Source organism: Sinocyclocheilus anshuiensis, unplaced genomic scaffold (assembly GCF_001515605.1).
Source record: "Sinocyclocheilus anshuiensis isolate Anshui unplaced genomic scaffold, SAMN03320099.WGS_v1.1 scaffold54, whole genome shotgun sequence".
NCBI lineage: Eukaryota > Metazoa > Chordata > Actinopteri > Cypriniformes > Cyprinidae > Sinocyclocheilus > Sinocyclocheilus anshuiensis.
Window position 1 is genome coordinate 1653650 of NW_015547654.1, and position 22345 is coordinate 1675994.

At 36.2% G+C, this 22345-nt stretch overlaps 2 protein-coding genes across 6 annotated transcripts in view; one reads left to right on the forward strand and one right to left on the reverse strand.

The window, feature by feature from the left end:
- Window positions 1-483: 483 nt before the first annotated feature.
- LOC107702070 (ankyrin repeat and MYND domain-containing protein 2-like) lies at window positions 484-7429 on the reverse strand. Its single transcript, XM_016504264.1, has 10 exons — window positions 7363-7429; window positions 6347-6411; window positions 5468-5606; window positions 4330-4428; window positions 4093-4253; window positions 2416-2630; window positions 2197-2332; window positions 1428-1556; window positions 877-997; window positions 484-632 (listed from the first exon to the last, which is right to left on the reverse strand). The coding sequence occupies exons 1-10, from the start codon at window positions 7427-7429 to the stop codon at window positions 484-486; spliced, it is 1281 nt and encodes a 426-aa protein (XP_016359750.1).
- A 384-nt stretch (window positions 7430-7813) lies between these two features.
- LOC107702135 (basic leucine zipper and W2 domain-containing protein 2) overlaps window positions 7814-22345 on the forward strand; it is a 16367-nt gene continuing 1835 nt past the window's right edge. Inside the window, exons 1-9 of one of the 5 annotated variants that reach the window (XM_016504380.1) lie at window positions 7814-7863; window positions 11420-11490; window positions 13826-14002; window positions 19117-19220; window positions 19966-20031; window positions 20148-20283; window positions 20463-20572; window positions 21075-21245; window positions 21385-21531. In XM_016504380.1, the coding sequence (XP_016359866.1) occupies window positions 11427-11490; window positions 13826-14002; window positions 19117-19220; window positions 19966-20031; window positions 20148-20283; window positions 20463-20572; window positions 21075-21245; window positions 21385-21531 (975 nt within the window). In that variant the 5' untranslated portion in view covers window positions 7814-7863; window positions 11420-11426. Of the gene's footprint in view, window positions 7864-11099; window positions 11299-11418; window positions 11491-13825; window positions 14003-19116; window positions 19221-19965; window positions 20032-20147; window positions 20284-20462; window positions 20573-21074; window positions 21246-21384; window positions 21767-22345 lie in introns of those variants that run through there. The other 4 variants (XM_016504378.1, XM_016504379.1, XM_016504382.1 and 1 more) reach the window with 4 other exon arrangements.

Sequence of the window (22345 nt, forward strand, 5' to 3'; positions counted from 1 at the left end):
GATTACTTGTAAATTATTGTGATGCTTTTATCAGCTGTTTGGACTCATTCTGATGGCACCCATTCACTGCAGAGGATCCATTGGTGAGCAAATGATGTAATGCTGAATTATGTAATGCGAAGAAACAAACTCATCTACATCGAAGACGGTGAACACATTTTTAGCAGATTTTCATTTCTTAGGTGAATGATTCCTTTAAAGTGGTAGAGAATATCCTCAAAGTTTTTCTTTCTGTCTCTGGAGTATCAAACAGTTGCCCACAATCAAAATAGTAAGTCCTTTGGTTAGCAGTTTGTCATGTGCTCTGCATGTCCTGTACTTACACAGCTTAGAATAAGTATACAATCCAACACTTCAGTATCATTGTTTACTGTTTCCTATAAAATGCAGAGCACCAATCACAGCGCAGCACGCTGAGAACGAACTGGATGCCCAGCGGACTTCACCTGGCCAAAGAAACAAGAGCCCATATCTTTCTGCTCCTCAGTCCTTTCCAGCACAAGGAGGATCTTCAGAGGCCTCAGAGGTTTCACTGTGGTCTTCAGAGGGACTGTTCTGAAGTGCACACTTTGACAACCCCAGACACAGAGCCAGCATGGAGCTGGCGGCGTTCACTACATCATTGTCATCAACTGATAGGAAACAGAAAACAAACAAATGAAATAAGCTTCGTATTTCACTTCTAAAACTCTTATAACGTAACATAAAATGACAAGAACAAAGCTTCTGTAGAAAAGAACCTTGTTTTTATCATCAGTCCTTAGTCATTCAGTGTCATGATGACCAAAAACACTGGTAAGATTCAGTAAGATCTAACTCAAGTAAATCAAGCATTTCTTAACTAACCACTGATGTGCTAATATGCTAACACTTTACCACTGCTAGAGAGTTCTCTCAGTTTGGGCTGGCGGTTGCCTCTCTGTGGCACAGGAGTTTTGCACTGCCTCTTATGGGTGAACCAGTGCAGCCTCTGACACGTCGGCCCACAGTAGACCACCTGCAAAGAGATCAGAGCATTATGGGAAAACAGTGTTTCAGCAACATGTGAAACTCCAACATAATGACAAGAGAGCTTACTTAAGAATACAAAACAATCTTTGTATAATGTAACTCAACAGTGCACTTTAAATTCAGTTTTAAAGTTAGATATCTTTTAATTTGAATGTTCTTGCATTTCTGACAAAATCTGGGCTTCTTAATTAAAATGTTGTAGGTTCAGGATGAGCCTCAAGAGAAAGCACATGCTAAATAGCAACTTAAAGTCAGTATACTTTGCAGATGGTCATTATGTGTGATTAACTGTAAAATAAATCACATGAACAACATTTGTAAATTTGGCTACAAAATGATCAAAAATGTCAGTATTAATGGAATGAATGTTGGTGGCAAGCTATGATTACTTAAGAAAAAAATGAAACACATTATACCATTTTACAGAAGGAGCACTTCTTGTCAGCACCCTTCTCTCCACAGGTAGCACAGTACTCTGTGTCCATAAGCACCATCTGGCCTGTCAGTGTTTGCGTCAGAACCGAGAAGGCTGTGGGGTCGTTCCCCTGGAAACAAAAGAGAGCTTGTGAAACAAAATGTTCACACATTTTTACAATTTCAGTCAGCAAGTTATGAACATCTACACTAGCATTCAAAACTTTGTTTAGTAAATTAGTAAAACAAAGTAATGTTGTGAAATATTATTACAATTTAAAAGAACTGTTTTCTATTTGAATATATTTTAAATTGTAATTTATTCCTGTGATGCAAAGCTGAATTTTCAGCATCATTACTCCAGTCTTCAGTGTCACATGATCCTTCAGAAATCACTCTAAGATGCTCATTTGCTGCAAGAAACATTTCTTATTCTTAAAAATGTCGAAAACAGTTGTGCAGCTTAATATTTTTGTAGAAACTGTGAAACATGTTTCTTTGATGAACAGAAAGGCCAAATGTAGTGTCTAAACAGTAATATTTAACTTAATAAAGTTAACTTGTAAAATAGTGATTATTATTTAATATTAACTATTACAAATATTAATTAAATATTAAAATATTATATATAACAATATTATATTATATTATAAATCTAATTTATTATATTAAGTAAGTATTATTTAAAATAATTCCACATTATATGACCCCTTAAACTTTGTTTATTAAAATTATAAGGTGTCCCTTTTATATGTTTAAAAATGTACTGACAATTTCCACAGGTGCTATACTTCGGACCAGCTGTTGCAGCAGGGTTGCCTCACAATAGGGAAACTTCCGGATACAATCACGAATGAATTTCTCCTGGTACTGAGGGAAGCCATCACCATCTCTTCCTTTCAGAAGGCTTGGGCAGAAGAAAAATATATGTTTTTGTGACTCCATTTGCAAGACTGTCTAAGATGTAATGGACCGTAGTGATGATGTCACCTCCTCAACAGGGCATCCAGGTTGTCATCTCGTTCCTGCAGGAAGGCCAGACACTTCTGCAGCACGCAGCTGATGTAGTGCATCTTCATGGCCAGTACCTCATTCATGTCCTGCTGTTTCACACACTGCTCACAGAGCAGATCCATCACACGGTAGCACTTCTCCAGGGCAACCACATCCACCAATAAGGGGTCCTCCTTCACCAGCATCACCATCTGAAAACACATGATGGAAAAAATGGAAGTGAATATAGCAGAGAGACACTATCCTTACTTACAATGCAAGTTTCATGGAGGAAACATGTTCTCACGCCACATGATTCTGTTAACTGATCCCTGCTGAGTATGGCGCTGAGACACCTTACTCATCAGAAATCACTGGATCTGAGACAGCTGAGATAGCGCACACAGATGCCATCCGAGATCTGCCACAAAGCACACACGCAAGTCTATATTAGAGCAACTGTGTATTAAATTACTAACACACACCTTTGATTTGACACTCACAGGCCTGCATTTGGAAAATAAATTTCTGCTGATTTTCCAGAAAGCCTAATATTACCTGTTTTGATGATGCTGAGTTGAAAAATATCAATAAAAAACTCTCAGCACATACATTTGTTTTCACAAAATAAGAATGAAGATTTTTCAAATTATATATAGCCGCAATATGTATCAGCTTTAATGCATTTATCAGAATAACAAAAGCAGTCAAATGTCAAACACATACTCTATTGTCAAAGAACTTTACATAAACACAAGATTATTAAAAATAAAAAAAATCACAAAACTAATTTTAACAATTTGCTTCTGTTGCTGTTTGGATTTTACTACATCCAAACAGCAAGCAAATTTTCAAATAGACGTTATCTTAATTAACAAACCGCGTATTTGAAGTACATCCTCGCCTAAAAAACTCTTAAAACTACATTCCGTGACACAAAAACAGTATTATTTATAAAATTATAGTGGATTTGGGCATCCGCCACGAGTCCACGACACTCGCTGTGAGAAATAACGTAAGCAGAATGATACAAACGGTGAAGCGGTTGGAGTTCTGTTATCACTAGAATATTGCACTCCTCTCAGCCAGTCAGATTCGAGGACTAGAAAGAACTGCTGTATAAGGGATAATACAACTTCTTCACCTTACAAATGGTTGTCGAAAGCAAAAATGCTACAAACTGTGTCTTATTTTGTGAGAAAGTGTGACTATTTTTGGCACTATTTTTGGAATCAGCACCCCAAAATTAGTAAGAAACAAGTACTGGATTTCAATCAGCAAATATTATGCAAGGCAGTGTTATTTATGTATTTCATTGCACTGTCACATGCAAATGTCATTCCATTTTTCATATGCTATGCAATGAAGGCTGTTTATCAGAGCTGTAGGTATAACAGATTTATAACAGAAGTCCAAGCCTGTGTTGAAATGCAGGCCATGTTGTTGCTCTGTAATATCACAAGGATATATTTAGATGGAATAAAAGCAGGAGGGGTGTTGGTTAGTGCAAACTGATGCTTCCTCCAGTCATGTGACCTTGTATGGCATTCTTATGGGTCCGTGTTATAAAAGCATAGGTTGCTGTGTTTCACTCCCATTGTTTGGTTTGTGTGAGCATGGCGCTTTACTGCTGCTTGAAATCTGAGTTATATAAACACACTTGGCAGTTCTTACCTTGACAGGATTGAGGTTAGTAGTCATGATGATTTTGTGTAGGGGTCCTGCTAGTTTGGGGGGTAGTTTAGGTTCAATCTCTGAGCCCTGGGGTCTGGTGTAGTATTCCAGCCTCGCACGAGAAAAGAAATTGTTGATCACTGTCGCACAGTCATGCTGACCTGCACAGGGCAGAAAGATTAAGATTATTTATTCATTAGTAAGTAGTAAATGTGCATATGCATATGAATCACTCACCCACAAAGGCAGCCATCTGAGCAGCAGTCCGTCCCACGGAGTTGACCAGATCTGTCTCTGCTCCAGCATCTAAGATCATCTCTGTTATTTCTGCATTACCTGTGGGATTATTCAGATTAGATGAGCTGGGAAAACTTTAGATGCCATTTTCAGATTATCTACACTATATACTGTACAATACTGTTCAAAAGTTTGTTGTATTCTGTTGTAGGGTCAGTAGTATTATTTTTTTAAGAAATTGATACATTTATTCAACAAAAATGCATTAAATTGATCAAAAGTGAAGACTTTTATAATGTTACAATATTTCTTTTCATATAAATGCTGTTCTTTGGAATTTTCTATTCATCAAATAATTCTAAAAAAAAAGGCAATATTGCAATTAAACTTTTCTCATGTAAACACAATACTTCAATCAAATTGATGTGATTAAGCTCATAATCATCAAACATAATCATAGTAAAATATGTGGCGCATACAGATTGCAATCGCAATGAACAGATATGTAAACATATTACTGCGATTAATTCCTTACACTGATTATTGGAAATAATCAAATATTTCTGATCAAATAAATGCAATCTTGGTGAGCTTAGGAGACTGCTAAAAACTACTGCTTTATTGCTTTAAAATTGGATCATTTTATTGTTATTTTATGAACAGTTGATAAGAAAGACATCATCAATACATGTAAATGCATTTTACAATATATTTTATGATATTATTCAAATTTTACACACTTTTCTGCCCTACTTGTGTGTTTCTGTGATGATTGTGCTATTTGTGCAACCCAATGCAAGGTCGTCTCTTGAAATTCATTCATAAATGACCTTGCAAAAGCTGTTACCGAGGCAGTGCCCTTTCAAAAGGTACTAAAATATGTACACTTTAGGTAATAATATGTGCCTTTAAGGTACTTATACAAACCTTTTAGGGGTAAATAAGATCCAAAGATGTACCTTTTGAAAAGGTACCAACTCAGTGAAGCTTTTGTACCTTTAAATGTTAGAAAATGACACTTGGTAGAGTATATCTTGGCCAGGACTCCCTGGAAGAAGAGATTTCTTTTATCTCAATGGGACCTTCCTGGAAAAATAAAGGATAAATAAATAAAAAATAAATATCGACATGAGTTTACCTGAGAGGCCAGCGAACATGAGGGCAGTATAACCATACTCATGCTCATTACAGTTGACATCAGCTCCGTGCTGCAGCAGCAGTCTGCACATGTCTGCTTTGCCCTTATAGGCCGCATGCATGAGAGGGGTCATGCCATACTAAAACCACATGAAGGAAAATACTTCAGAAATGTCTTTTCATCTGCATGACTCAAAAGCAAATGACATTTAGCCTTGTTCAGTCCCCTCACAAATTGTGAAAATCCAGGAAATGTGCCTGCAGGATGGAGATTCTGACAAAACACTGGCACTTGTTGAGAGTGACATGAGCTGGGTGAGTCATAATCTTTGGTGCGCCTTGGAAGAAGTCGAAAGACTGCGTTGGTGGCACAGCGAACAAGCTGCACATCTGATTTTGACAGGTGGGATACACTTATCACCTGCTGTTTCTAATCATTCTTGCCTCAAAAGGACCTCAAGTAGTCTGTAGGTTACATCTAGTGGCATGTCTCCATTATCACACCTCTTTAAAGACCACATCCGCCACTCAAGAGTCTCCGCCATATGCCTGAATAACAATGCGGAACATATGTTGTCACCTCACCAGCCCACCAGCCCACCAGCCACTGCACTTGTTTACATAAGGGCTGATCGTCAGAAAACAACTAAATAATACCACTATTTACAGTGTAAGGCCTGTGTGTCTATGTAGTTAGGCTGCAGTAAAATAGCATAAACATGAATAAAAGTAGCAATAAGTATGGGTTGTGTTTGGCCAGCAACCCTATGTCTGATTTTATGTTTTGTTGTGTTCCAGCTTGGTGAACCCCAATGAGCCATAACTGGTGCTTAAATGGCCTGTAAATTACTACCCATATTCATCATCTTTATGTTCTTACCTCATCCAGACAGTTAACACGCACATTTGGATTGCTGAGCAGCTGGGTGGCCTCCTGCACATCACCTTTTGAGAAAACACAGTCTAGAGTTTAAAAACTAAACATCAGGATCATGGACAGCTCATGATGATCCACCATATTATTTCCTTGGATGGTCTACATACCCACTTTGTATAAAGACACTTAAAGTATACTGAGGGTATTTTTAAGATATTTTTATTATCTACCTTTTTCAAATTATGCAAGGATTCATTAAAATACTGTTCTAAGATAAACACAAAGTTTCATTAAACTGGTTAGTTTATAGATAAATCTTACATTTAATAACAAAGTCTGTATAATATGAAACAGGCACTGTGTATATACTACTGTTCAAAAGTTTGAAGAAGTCTCTTACACTCAGCGAGGCTACATTTATTTGATCATAAATACAGTAAAAACAGTAATATTATGAAATATCACAATTTAAAATATCTGTTTTCTATTTGAATATATTGTAAAATGTAATTTATTCCTGTGATGCAAAGCTGAATTTTCAGCATTACTCCAGTGTTCAGTGTCACATGATCTTTCAGAAATTATTCTAATATGTTGATTTGCTACACAAGAAACATTTCATATTATTATCATTGTTGAACGCATTTGTGCTGCATAATATTTTTGTGGAAACTGTATTTTTTTCCCAGGATTCTTTGATTAATAAAGTTGTTAAAAAACAGCATTCATTTGAAGTAGAAATATTTTGTTTCTAAATGTATTCACTGTGTCATCAACGAAATGTGTTTTGCTGAATAAAAGTATAATTTTTTTATTTCCAAAAAAAAAGAGAAAGAAACTTTGTGAAAAATAAACTTTTCATAGTGTCAGAAAGGTAGTGTAACTAGTCACACAAGAGAACAAATAAATAAACCTCCAACCAATTCAATAGGTTAATTTATATAAATAATATATACGCAGAAAGTTTGGTTTTAAGAAAAAAAAATCAGAAAAGAAAACTAAAGAGTGATTTCCAGTACCTGCAGCAGCTACCTGTAGCATCACTCTCTCTTCAGATGTCAGATCACCTTTCCTTGCAGGGGTCATGCTCTTCATATTGACACCAGTCATTTGTTATTATTGTTAAGGATAAATAGTATATCGATGTGAAATTGCTTCCTCAGAATACCGACCTTATAACACAAAACTCAAAGTAAAAAGAACGCATCATTGGTTCATACCACTTTGGAAATTGAAAGGAGGGGAGGGTGGATATCCGAGTGACACGATGTGAAAAAGCCGTAATGAATATTTAAGGATGTCAACATTTATTTAATTTAAAAATATTATATAAATACAGGTTATTACTTTTTCATTCAAGAGGATTTCATTATTAATAGCAGTGGTAATTCATGTCGTGCAAAGTACCCCTCTCGAGAGTAGTTCAGTCCAGCTGTACTTAACTTGCCTGCTCAAACTGTCGCGTGAGATACTGCGCGCAGCGGTGCTCGAGATCATCACGCAGGTAGAATCACAGACAGGTAACGTTAAATACAATTACGTGATGGCCTGTCATGATGCGCAGTGTTACTATTAGCCTGATTCGTGTCTGATTCTCTCGTGCTTCTGAGCACCTTCTGAGCTTTTACGAGTTTTGAAGCGTAACCTGCTGGTCTTGAAAACTATAATTAATTTAACAAGCTAAATAAGCACATGTGCAAAAATGCTACATTTGTAAGCAGACTGAGGCATTTAACTAATGAAGTCGGATTACTTGGTTATTTATGAAACCGTGTTGTAATGATTTTAAGCACAGCTTTTTAATATAACGTTACAGTGTGTGTATCATACATTATCGTATTTTTTATCTTTTACATTCAGCATTGCACATTCAATAGTCAGATATTTCATACATGCTGTACTATGTACATACATATACATACTGAATGTAAAAGATACAAAAATATTTTTGTAATACAAAATATCTGTTAAAATATGAATGTCAGTGAACTACTGCATGAACTATAGTGTAATATAGTATTTATATCCTATCAAAGTTTCCGTCCTGTGTTGTGTCCCACTCCCAGCACCTCATTCCTACTTTGAAACCAGGTTGCATTCTCTTCCAGGAATGCCATAGCCTGTGTGTTATTCTTGGCACTGAAGCACTTATAAATTGAGACCGGTGAAACTACCTAGAATATAAACCTACAGCTATACAGCAGCACACAAAAGCCTGCAAAAACATATTCTTGTGGTTGCCAAGTGCTGTGTGATGTTTGTCCTCGTTTAATTGGTTTTATGACAAGGAATGTCACTTATACACTGTGAGAAAGTCAAAGTGAGAGCCGTGTTGAATAAGCAGTGTGGTACAATAACTGGAGAGTGATTGGGAGTGATTTTGATGGTTTGTAAGCCCCACTCACTCCTCAGGGTCTGTTGTAATCTAATTAAGACCTGACTCTGACTTTTGACTCTCCAGAGTTTCTGGTTTTCCAGCAACACCGATACTAACCGGTCCTGTGAGGTGTTGTGCTCTGGACATCCTCCACTTGAGCTGATCTAAGGGCCGATTACTGCATTGTCTGTTGTAATGGATTAAGGTTCGGTGACAATCAGCTAAATCATCCTCGTTGTGGGCTCATCCCTGGTGAACGTGGTTGTTGATATCATTTATAAATCACACGGGACTTGCACATGAGTACATATTGTTCAGAGCTGCGTGAAAGGACTCAATGTTAGAAAAACACTGAGCCATGATGTAGAATGCTGTTTAAAAACAATTGTTCTGATTTCGGTGAATTATCACTGTGAGTCATGAGTTCATTCAGCTTTGAGGACAAATCAAGGGTATTCTTTGTGTGGTATGAAATATGTTATCTGTTATTTTTATTTATTTTATTTATTTATTTATTTTTTGAAAGAAGTGTCTTTTGGACTTTTGCTCACCAAGGCTCAATTTATTTCATACGCTGATTTGGTGCTCAAAAAACATTTAATATTTTTATTAATGTTGAAATCCATTGATCTGCTTTGAATAAGACAGATTTTCCCCCAGGATTCTTTGATGAATAGAAAATTATAAAAGAACAGCATTTATTTGAAATAATTTTAAATGTTTTGCAATATTATGGTTCGTTTTTACTGTTACCTTACCTTTGTGCAATTTATTGGACAGTGCATTTATTACAAATAAAAAAATAAATAAACCTTACAGACCCCTTTTAAAGCTGACTCTCAAAAATAAATCTGCACTCATTGGAGTTTACTTTTCCAACAAAGGCAGGGTTTCTGCGGGGCATTGAAAATCATTAAAATTCATTAAATGACCTTTAATAACAGTCATTCAGGACTTCCGTTCAAAAACTCGGGACGTCTTAATTAATTTCAAACATTTTTTTGTATAATTAATTAATTTAAATTAATGTTTCTAATAGACACATTTATAACAGAACCTCAAGTAAACTACGTTATTTTGTTTAGTCATATACAGGTGGGAGCTTTTTCAATTTATTACTCAGAACCACTTATTAGCCTACAACACCTTTAAAGACTTATTCAGGGAAGTACAGCAGGATGCAGGAAATGATTGAGTATTATTTTAGGTATAAAATACTACTGTAATGCTTGTAATGTCCATTTATAGTCTTTACACAGCAGCTCCTTAACTGTTTAAACACCAGCTAATTTCAAGACGCTGGCGTCACGTGGGTCACCCGCAGTGTAAGACGCTCAAAGCTCAAGACGCTCGGATAGACGTTCGATCGGTCGTTCGAACGAACGTTTGATTTTAGCATGGAATACGCTTCATATATTTCTCTGTTCACGCTCCACTTCATCTGCCAGTGAATTCAACGATCTTATCAGATCTCCAGCCGCCATGTTTCAAACGATCCAAACGTACCACGCTTCCGCCAATCCCTGCCTTGAAGCAATGATTGACGGAGGGTGGGCGTGGTCAGCTCGGAATGCATTTTCAAAGCCGCACTGAATTTTGCTACAAATATCCCACGTCGTCATGATGAAAATGCAATCCTAAGTGTTCTAACTGTTAGTCTAAATGCATTTTGGACAAATAGCATTTAAATGATCATTTTGCTACCATTTCTGCTTGAACATGTTACACATATCAAATCCATTTGTGTTATACATTTTAATTTTCATTTAGCAACTTATAAAGCGTTCAAATTTGCATGCAATTTACATATTAAGACTACTGTTGGAAATGGCAAATGTAAATTATATAATTTAATTTTCATTTTCCTTTTGCAACAAACTTTGCACGTATGGGTAATGGAAAATGTAAATTTAAATACAGAAATACATTGCCATTTTGAATATTGCATTGCCATTTTGCATATTGCATTTTAAATTGAATTTTGCTACCTATATACTTCCATAGTAACTCATGTTTCCATCACAAATCATTCTCACACTTCTGACCTCAACTTCACTTTGGTAACATATTATACCATGGTGAAACATTCATAATCATATGCTGCAACATAAAGGAATAAAGGACATCAAGGAACCTTTTTTGATTTTGCTGGTTATGCAGCGCTCATAATAACTGCCTTTATTTACCCCATGGAAAATGTTGATTTTTGTTTGTGTATATGTTTGCACGTGTGTTGTGAGTTTGCTTACATTATACACACACACACACACATGCAGAGCGCTGTAAGCTGTGATCAGACATGTCCTACGACACGTGTCCCAGACCTGGGTGACTGAAGTTTACACCGTCGGGGATGAGCCCCTCTATATTTAGCACAGGGCAGCGAAAAGACTTGCCGGAGCACTGGCTTTCTGCTGGAGCACTCACTGCGTGCTGGAGAGGACCTCTCAGCTGATGAGCTTTTAGATCGCAAGCTTTTTTTCCTCCTAGTACAGTGCGATATTATAAACGAGGTGTGTGAGAGGAGGGTGTAGTATTGGGGAAAGCACAGATTACTGGGTCAGGAGTTGTTTCATTGTTTTGTCTTGTGGGGCATCATGGCTTATTCAATAATGGATCTGTCATAGCACAAAAATGGGTCATCTATGTTTTTGTTGCTGATTTGAATATATTTTATGTCTGTTTCTTTGCATGGGAAGGACTTATATGAATACCGGTAAGAAACAGAAGCCAGTGCTTACAGGCCAGCGGTTTAAGACCAGGAAAAGGGGTGAGTCATTTTTTATCTCGATATTTCCTATTCTACCTCATAGAAACTAATTGTGGGCTTTACAAAGGATTTAACTTGTGTTGACAGTTAAATGGCAAATGTACAGTGATTGTTCTTAATATTTGTTCACATACAGAAACACACACACACACCTTAGATGTGCACACATGTTGCAGACTCACTCAGCAATGCAGTGGCAAGGGTCTCAATTCATGTTCCATTAATAGCTTGTTTGTGTGCTACTGTGTACTTCATGTCCTGCACAATACTGGTACCAGTTCAGACACTCTGCCGTTCTGATCTTTTAACTTAGTTCTGCAGTCTCAGAGCCACAGAAGTTAACAAATAGCCTACTGCAATAGCTGCAGCATTAGTTCCAGAATCAGAAAGTTTAGTGGGTGTTCACACAAAGCATTTTTCTGTTCTACAGTGCTACTTTTCCATTGTTTCTTTATGTAAATGTGCTAGATGGACATTGTTGACCACAGCACTCACGTCTTACACATGACACAGTGTTCTAAAAATGCAGCGCTCAAGTTATAAGAAGTTAAAAACTAAAAAAAAACAAGTCTCAAGTTATATATTTTTCCCCATTCTACTTCCTGCGTCAAAGCAAAACCTCAATTTTGTGTGAATGGCCCTTTATCTTTTTTGTTTTATTATATTTTTTTTAAATACAAATTGTCTCATTTATGCATCTCCAGTCACAAAATTATAGGGATGATGATGATGATTATTATTATTATTACATATTGTTTTTATTGTTGTGGTGTACTGATAATTATGGTATTATCAAACATTGATTTTGACACAAAAGCTAAATAAAAGCTATAAAAATCAGTTTACGTTTATTCTCTGACATTTAAACAAAAAATACACTACTGTTCAAAAGTTTGGGTTTGGAACTGTTTTTAATGATCACCAAGGCTTCATTGTTGTTTTTTTATTTTAAGTACAGTAAAAACAGTAATATTGTGAAATATTATTAAAATAAGTTTAAGAAAAGTATTAAACTGTTAAGTCTTTTCTATTTAGATACATTTATATTTATATAAAAGTTCCTGTGATGGCAAAGTAGAATTTTCTGCATGATCCTTCAGAAATCATTCTAATATTCTGATTTCCTCAAAACATATTTCTTATTATTATCAATGTTGAAAACGGTTGTGTTGCTTATTATTTTTGTAGAAAATGTAATATTTTTTCTTAAAATAATGGAAAGTTCAAAAATAAATCTTTTAACACTGTCTTTACAGTTGCACATTATTTCTGTAGTCCACTTTAGACATTCTACTTACTATAATTAAGTAACTTGACAAGTACATGTCAACTTATTGTACTAACCCTAATCCTAAACAGTCTACTAATACTCTAATGAGAGTTAGCTTACATGTAGTTTCAAAGTTACTAATAGTTAATAGAATGTCTAAAGTAGAGTATATAAGTAAAGTGTAACCATCTTTACTGTCACTTTTGATCAACTTAATGCATCCATGCTGAATAAAAGTATTAATTTAATGATACAAAAAAATCTCACTGACCCCAATCGTTTGACTGGTAGTGTATGTTTAAACAATATAGGTCAATCTTTATGCAAACAATTAATTATTTTACATAGAAAGAAGTCATACAGTATCTGCCATACAGTTCTAATGTGAATCGTCCATGTAGGTGTATGATACGGGTGAAAGGTGAACACCGTTAGACATTACAGACAGCTTAGGAACGTTACTTAATAGCTTTTGACTGTGACAAATGTGGGGGCGTTTTCAACAGGGCATTAGAGTTATGCTTCACTGGCTAGTGTGGTAGGTGTGACTGGCTCTTCAAATGTGAGATCTCACAGGAAGACACTCAACATGCTCTTTAGCGTGTGCTATAATCAGAATTCCTAGCCAGCAGCGAGGCGAGGGAACTCATTTACATAATGGTAGGTATAAGTGTGGCTTGCATATTTCTGTGTGCGACCACCTGCTTTGTTATCAAGCATTCTACACCGATGGATACAAATCAAGGATCAAATCGAAATAATTTAAAGCATTATATTCTACATCAGGGGTGCCCAAACTCGGTCCTGGAGGGCCGGTGTCCTGCAGAGTTTAGCTCCAACTTGCCTCAACACACCTGCCTGGAAGTTTCTAGTATGACTAGTAAGAGCTTGATTAGCTGGTTCAGGTGTGTCTAATTGGGGTTGGAGCTAAACTCTTCAGGACACCGGCCCTCCAGGACCTAGTTTGGGCACCCCTGTTCTACATCATAAGTGGCTAATGTGAATCCTGAATCTCTGCTGCGGTAACCTTGACTGAGAGTCTTTCTTGTGTTTCCTCTCTCACAGATGAAAAGGAGAAGTTTGAGCCTACGGTTTTCCGAGACACTATTGTTCAAGGCCTCAATGAAGCAGGTGGTGATCTTGATGCTGTAGCCAAGTTTCTGGATGTCACTGGGTCGAGACTAGACTACCGCCGCTATGCCGACACCCTGTTTGACGTCCTCATGGCTGGGAGCATGCTTGGTGAGAAGGTCCAAAACCTTGTGCATAATTTGGGATATTGTCTGAATACTAAGGTTGTGACGGTGAGGAAATTTTCCCACCGGTTAATCGACGTGTGACAACACCCATAATAACGGTGACTCACTCTCCTCACTGGATAAATGAAATCCGATCTGTGATGCGACTGTCGTTCGGCACGCTGCATTGAGCAGCCGCGTTCAGTTTTTAATTGTAGTGTCTGTTCTTTTACTGAACTAAATTATTTTTATTACTATAAAAAATCAAAACGACTGTGGGGGTCGGTGCCGCGGTGGACAAGTGACGTAACCGGTGTTGCGGCTTAACAACGGTATCGCCGTCAGCACCGTCTATCGCGGCAAGCCTACTTAATACTGCTTTAATTATTGCTTTGTAGATCCAATTTCATTGTTGATGACACCTCATTACGTAGCTTTCTCATGATTTTAAAGATACTATTTTGTTTTCTCATTTCAGAAATGCAGTTAATAATCTCTCAAACTTTGTTGTGATTAGGTTGCAACAAGATATTTTAAATGATTAATTAGACCAATTTTTAGGGTTTATAAGGCAAAATGGCACTCACAAGGCCTGGGTATACTTCACTTTCCACGTTCCATTCCGTCTTGCACACGCAGGAGAGCGCAGACCTTCGCAGAACACCGAAGTATACTTTGGGCTACAGTGTGACATGAATCGACAGAACTTTTGGCTCAGAGTCAGTGGTGTAGTCCTAAAGAAAAAGGTGGTTTACTATTACCCTGTCACAACTTACAGTAGAAAATCCTAACTTTATAAGAAATAAATATTTCCAGACAATGTTTTCATAAATTTGTTTTGGCTTTAGTACACTGGTAATATAAAAGACAATGATTTAATTAAAAAAATAATTTATATTTATACTTATAATGCCTAATATTTTTTCTCACACAGTATAAGTGAGTCTTTATAAATAAAAAAATATATAGCTAATCTTATTATTTATGAAGGGAATTATATCTCCTGCAGTAGAATGTTGCATTGTGTAAATCAGCTGTAAATAGAAACCTTTTACGCTCCCCAGAGTGTAAAAACAAATCCGCACTGGATAGATTGCCAGATCTGTTTTATCGATATGTTATCACAGCTTAAACTGAGGGTGCTTAGCACTAGCATTCCTGTTGCCCTGTAACACCGGGCTTGAAGGGATTGTTAAATTTGAGGGTCCTTGGCATCAAATAGCTTACAAAACAAAATCTGTGGACAGCGCATTCCCTCCCTCTCTCACACAAGACATTTAAGCGCAAGCGACTTTATCAATAAACAGCATCAATAAAATGTCAATAAAAGCTGCTAATACGCGAGTAATTCACATTCAACCCGCTCACTCTTTATTAAATGCATAGCAATGGCTTACTCACTAGAGCGGAGTTCTCTCGCTGTAGTGGACACTTGCAGTCAGTCGGTGAAGGACGGGAAAAGGTAGAGTAATAAAAGTGATAATGCCAAAATTATAACAAAGAATCGCTAGTTTTGCACATCAGCATGAGACACCATTAAAGGGGACGCAAATATGACAGTAGATTACAGACTTGCGAGGCAACAAAACAAGTGGGTATACCGAGGGTATAAGCAAATACTGATCCTTAGAAGTTGTAATACACGAACAACCCCAGGCAAAAAGTAAGCATATGGCGTATACATGGCCCACACTACACCACTGGTCACAGTCTTGCAGATGTATATATTACAGTTTAACATAAAAAAAACTGTTGCTGCCTTTTACCCAAGCTGTCACTGGGGCTATACTGTACAATCTGACATGCAACATTCGTAAAGGACAGAAAATCACTTTGTGGACCCTTGTAGAACCATCCTTTGTGCTGTTAGCTTACGCAGACGCTGGCGTCTTTAGCAGATTAACAGAATGAGAGGTCATTAGCTCACTCCCCCGTGACAGCAGGCTGTTGCTCCAACACTTGCAGCACATCTCTGGATCAAAGTGTTTAGTGCAGTACCTCCAGGCCATCAACTTACAAATATATATATACAACGATGAGGACAGCAGGGAATACACAACATCATTTTAGCCTGTCTTAGTTGTCTCCTAGGAGCTGTCACAGCCGGTTGGAAATCTTCAGATCTTTTGCACATAAGCAGGCTGAGAGAGTGAGTGGGCGGCTTCACTGTGGGACAGAAGCAGAGTGTTGAATTTGGTTGGAGCAGATATGGGAAGCCAGAGTAGAGAACAGCATATTAAAAGGGTTTTTGGAGTTGAATATGCATTTTGTGAGTTTAAAATTATATGCATGTAAAGGGTTGTGAAGCACATATGCTGTCAGATCAGACAGCACATAATTAGATTATTATAGCAGTTTACTTTAATTGTGTACTGAGCCATGCTACTCACATAACGTTACATCATATAGTGCATTCAAACCAATATACTATAGAAATGTTACATGAATATATTGTTCAAAAAAAGTATGCGTTAAAAATAATAAACAAAACATTATGCAGATGAAAATGAGCCTCTGGCTAAATCTGGTACAATGCATTAAATGTAAACATTTATGTTAAAAATTGTACATGGTTTCTTTCAAAATGTTTCAAATAATTGCTGTTCACTTGAAAATGATATTCATCAAAGAATTCCGAAATAATGTATCAATGTATCATTACACAAAAATATTAAACAGCACATCTGTTTTCAACATTGATAATAATAATATTTCTTGAGCAACAAATCAGCATATTAGAATGATTTCTGAAGGATCATGTGACACTGAAGACTGGAGTACTGATGCTGAAAATTCAGCTTTACCATCACAATAATCAGTTTTCATTTTAAAAATGTTTGTAAAAATTGGAATAATATTTAAAGATTTTACCATTGTACTGTAAGCATAAGATACTTGTTATAATAATCATTGTTATTTTATTAAACAAATTATTAAGTGCGATCCTATCAATACTATATATACTGTAGTAGCTTGACCACACCTACACTACAGTAGTGACCTAGGTGTAGTTTTTTTTTTTTTTTTTTTACTCCTGATGATTAGCTAGTAAGTTTATATTGTTCCTCTCACACACTACACTTTTTGTTCAATCTGTGTGGAATGAGTTCAGTTTCAAGGACTGGTAGAGATGTCTTTAGGATGGGACTGTTTCTGTCAACCCAATTAGAGCTAAAAGGTTTACTCTGGCTCTATATAAAGCCCAAATAGCTGCGAGAGCACATGAGAGAGGAAGAACAGCAGCCTGGTCAAACATCCAGTCAGCAGTCAGATTACTCCAGCTAGGATATAGAGCCCTCATAAGTAGAAGACTGCCGTTAACTCTGTAAAATAGAGATTAAGTCCAAATCTTCTGACCTTTGCCCTTATTAGTCCTTAACAAAGGCCGGTTTCCCTGAACTCTGTGAAAATAGACGGGGATCTATTACACAAATGCGATGAAAGCACTACATTCAAGTTAACATGAAAGCATGAGATGAAAATAAACTCGGTTTACTTTCTTAATGCATATTTTTGGTCTTATAATGAACTATTTATTTGTAGACATTAATTTTTCTTCATAGTTTTCACCAAAATAATTTGCTAATGTCTTTTAAATCTGCATTTTTTTCAACCACTCAAACTACTCTTCCAAAGACTGCCCTAGAGAACTTTGTTTTACATGATTCAATCAGTTCTTCATTAATTACTAACAAAATTAATGTTACTAACAAAATTAATTAATGTTAGTCATTACGTTAATGACTAACAAAATTAGTCCTGAGCTACTGTATTTTATTTAGATTTTTTAAATTATTGAATATACTGTCAATTCAGAAATATGTCACATCAAGTAAGTAAAAGTTAAAGTCAAAATATTTGAAAATGTTTGAAAATGTTTTTGCATAGTAATTTGATGAAAAAGAAGAATAACAGAAAATTTCTGACGACCTGATAAAGAAAACTTTGATTTTATTCAAATATTTTGAATATTTTTGCCTGAATAATACAAAGCCCCTAAAGGAACACATGGAAAAGTTATATTTCTTTTGTGTTCACTTGCAAAACATTCACCCTGAGAAAGTTTGTATACGCATGAGGGAAAGCAAATGTTTTGCGAGCTAATGCAGAGTTTCTCAGGGGACGCAATACTCTGGCTAGGGAATAATACACAAATTTTGCAAGGGAACACAAGTTTCAAGTTTGCAAGTTTCTCGGGAGAACCTAAAAGTTTTGCGAGCAGATTCAAAATTGCTGATGGAAATAATATGAGGTGAGAAGAAAAATTATATTTCAATGCTTTTGCATTTATTTGCTAACCTTTTGCATTCTCAAAACAACACTGCATTTGCAAGTTTGTCTTGTGAAAGTTTTGTGAGTGAACGCAAAACTGGTAATGGAAATAATATGAGGATGGAGGAAACTATATTTAAGTGTTTTTGCAAGCCAATGCAAAGTTTCTTAGGGGAACTAATTTTTCTTCCAATTGTATATATTTTTTTCATCATCGTGCACTCTTAGGTGCTCCGTAGAAAAGCCAGTTTAGTGTTTTATGAAATGGTAAGATGGGAAGTATTACACTGACAAATCAATGGATCAGTGGCTCAACACTGTAATCCGGAGCAAACCTCTCAAGGGGAGCTGAAGTTAACTGTGTGTACTGTATGGTATTAACCCGGACACCTGTGGATTAGTCCATGAGGCATTGCATTGTTATGTGTGCAGAGCACATTGAGAAACCATGTCCTATTTTGGGGTGGAAGCAATGCTGTAATTCAGTTTCTTTCCTTATTTGATTAAATGCTTTGGAAATCATCTACTTTGTAGTACAGAGGCTAATGCTTTTTTTTAACTTGACCTACACTACATCACTTCTCTTATATATAAAGCTGTACTGCACATTATGCATTATACATAAATAAAACTGTAAACATTGCAGACACAGCATATGATACAGGGAATGAAGCATTCCGGTATAACTGTTGTGTTGTTGCATAGCTGGTTGCTGTGACGTCTGCTCCTCTCAGTTATAACTGCAGTAGGCACAGTGACATTTTCTCAGTAGGGGTTAACAGTGACAGCACAGTGCTCTCAAAGAATTTACAGCATTAACCTGTAACCTCACTTTCCCTCTCTCAGCTCCCGGGGGAACACGTATTGACGACGGGGACAAGACCAAGGTGACGGAGCACTGCATGTTCAGGACGGAGGAAAACCACACTGCTGTCCGCAGCTATGCTCAGGTGAACACCCCACTCAGCCCGTTCAATGAGATGCTTTTTTTTCCATTGTTGCATATGAAAAATGAGCAGCCGAAACCAAGATGGCAGGAAGGCGGGGAATCCTGTTTCAAAATTGCATTAGATGTACTTAGCCCCCAAATCCTCTGGGTAGAACCAGTATGCCACTCATACTGTGTCATTATAAAATAATCCCTTGGATTACATTGTCTCTCCATCACCAGCTACTGTGAGTTTAAAAGTGTGTTCTTGTGTCCAGGATTTTGATTTTGTCATATCATAAGGAATCAAATTTGATTTGATTTTGGTTTTAGAAGAGTTTGATGTATTTAATGTTTGATGTATTAAGGATGTATCTAAAATTAATAATAATTAAAAAAAAATCTAAATTAATAATAATAATAGCATAAAAGTATAATATATAAAATATCACATTATTATTATTATTACATCTCAAAAATATATTTATTTAGGTATTTTTATTTTATTGTTTTTAGATTTTATTATCATCTAAATATTCTAATATATCTAAAAATAATATAATAATATTAATATATAAAATTATATAATATATATTACATGAAATTATTATTATTATTATATTTTGGAATTTAATATTTGTTTTTAGGTTTTATCATTATTATTATTATTATTATTATTATGCAAAATGTATATGACCCCTTTATTTTTTCTTTCACTTTTGTTCACCTTAATGCTGTGACTCATAGATGATTATGTCTATATACAGGTTTTCAATAAACTTATCAGAAGGTACAAATATCTGGAGAAGGCCTTTGAGGAGGAAATCAAAAAGGTAACTAATGTGCATATCATGTTCTTGCTATTATCAGTGATGATAATGATAATGTACTGCAGAGGATGTTCCACAAACACCGTATGTTTTGATCCATACGTTTTCTCCCCACATAGCTTCTTCTCTTCCTGAAGGCCTTCACTGAGTCGGAGCAGACCAAACTAGCCATGCTAACAGGCATCCTGTTGGCCAACGGCACACTGCTGCCATCTATCCTCACCAGCCTCTTCAGCGATAACCTTGTCAAAGAAGGTTTGTGCTTTATGACTTCTTCCTCTCGAAGGAGAGAGAAAAAATAAATATTAAATGAATTATTTACTTGAGAGATTTTTATTTATTTGTAATTTTTTTGCATTGGCAGTGAATTCTTCATTTGACTATTTTAGATATTTATTAAAGTATGTGCTGTTTTCCCCACTGTCTGCTTGTAGGAATATCAGCTTCTTTTGCGGTGAAGATGTTTAAAGCTTGGATAGCAGAGAAGGACGCCAATGCGGTGACATCTGCCCTTAGAAAAGCCAACCTGGATAAGAAGCTCCTGGTATAATTGTTGATGCTCATCTGTTCTGTGTTGGCTTACACACGAGATCAATTCTGATACTGAATTCATTAATTATGAGGAGATGAGCCATTTTGCAGATAAATTGTTTCCATGGAGATGTTCATTACCTGGCAGATGTGTCTTAACACCCCTAAACTCACTCATGACCTTCATGCACACAGTACAACAAAATCCATGCAGATTCTATTACAAAAAATAAAGGTTTTGATATTCAATTACAGGTTGTAAATAATTGGAAACAGTTTGGACACAGTCACAATTATGAACTGGACTGACCTGTAGTTATGAACTACATCAGGTCTGGCGGTGGTACGATTTTTTATATTTTGAAATATTTTATGCTCACCAAGGCTGATGAGAAATGAGAAAGTATTTTAACATGGGACTATTGACACACTTCACCTTCTTAGTCTTAAAGGTTAAAGGTTCTTCCGAGTTCCTCCTGTAGTTAATCTCATTGTGTAATCTGCCGTGACTTCAGGAACTCTTCCCTGCCAATAAGCAGAATGTGGAGCACTTCTCAAAGTACTTCACTGAGGCAGGACTGAAGGAGCTGTCAGACTTCCTGCGCACGCAGCAGTCTCTGGGCACACGCAAGGAGCTTCAGAAAGAGCTGCAGGAGCGCCTGTCGCAGCAGTGTCCCATCAGAGAGGTGAAGCATGCACGCATGTTAAACTGCTTCTCAGCTGCTTTTGCTTCAAGACCCAGATTTTATATGGGTCATTAAGGATTGTCACGTTAGTCCTTAAGTCCTTAAAATATCCATATGTTCTGGTGTGAATTGTGCTCAGATCGTGGTGTATGTGAAAGAGGAGATGAAGAAGAATGATCTTCAGGAGCAGGCTGTGATTGGCTTACTGTGGACCTGCCTCATGAATGCTGTTGAATGGAATAAGAAAGAGGAGCTGGTCACTGAACAGGCCCTCAAACACCTGAAGGCACAGTATCAACACCTAGACTTTAAAATCTCACATTGATATTTGTAATGCTCATATCTATATTCTCATATCTAAAGGATCTTGGAGACATTGCCTCAGTTCTTCTGGATTGAGTCTGTCTCAGTTTGTTCTGTTTCTTCATGTTATTCCAGACAGACGGGATGATGAGGAGATCAGATCTCTGTGTGGAGCACTGGCTGCTGTCAGACAAAAATCTCACTGGATTATTATAATTAATGGCAAAATGAATGTTTGGAAATGTAAACTGTTATTTTCGCAAGCAGAGTAGCAAAATTGGGTTAAAGGGTTAGAATAGAAATTGTGCTTCAGTAATTTTGCGTTAATTAAGGATTATAGTTAAGGATTGTAAAATTAATCGCATGCGTTAACTCGTTAACGATGACAGCCCTAATATATTTATATAATATAGTGTATATATATATATATATAGTGTGTGTATGTATGTATGTGTATATATATATATATATATATAGTGTGTGTATGTATGTATGTATGTGTATATATATATATATATATATAGTGTGTATATTTTTTCTAAAAATGTAATTTGTTATATATTTTACTTCAGACTGTTACATCAAAGTCAGGTTATGTTTTTTTTTTCCTAAATTATTTTTATGATTATTATTATTTTAAATTAGTGTCCTATTTTAAAATAACCCTCGCAAAAATAGTTAAATTAGAGTCAAGTCAAATTTATTTGTATAGTGTTTTTTGCAATACACATTGTTTCAAAGCAGCTTTGCAAAAGATAATGATGTTAATGTTTACAATATTACAATATCTTAAGATA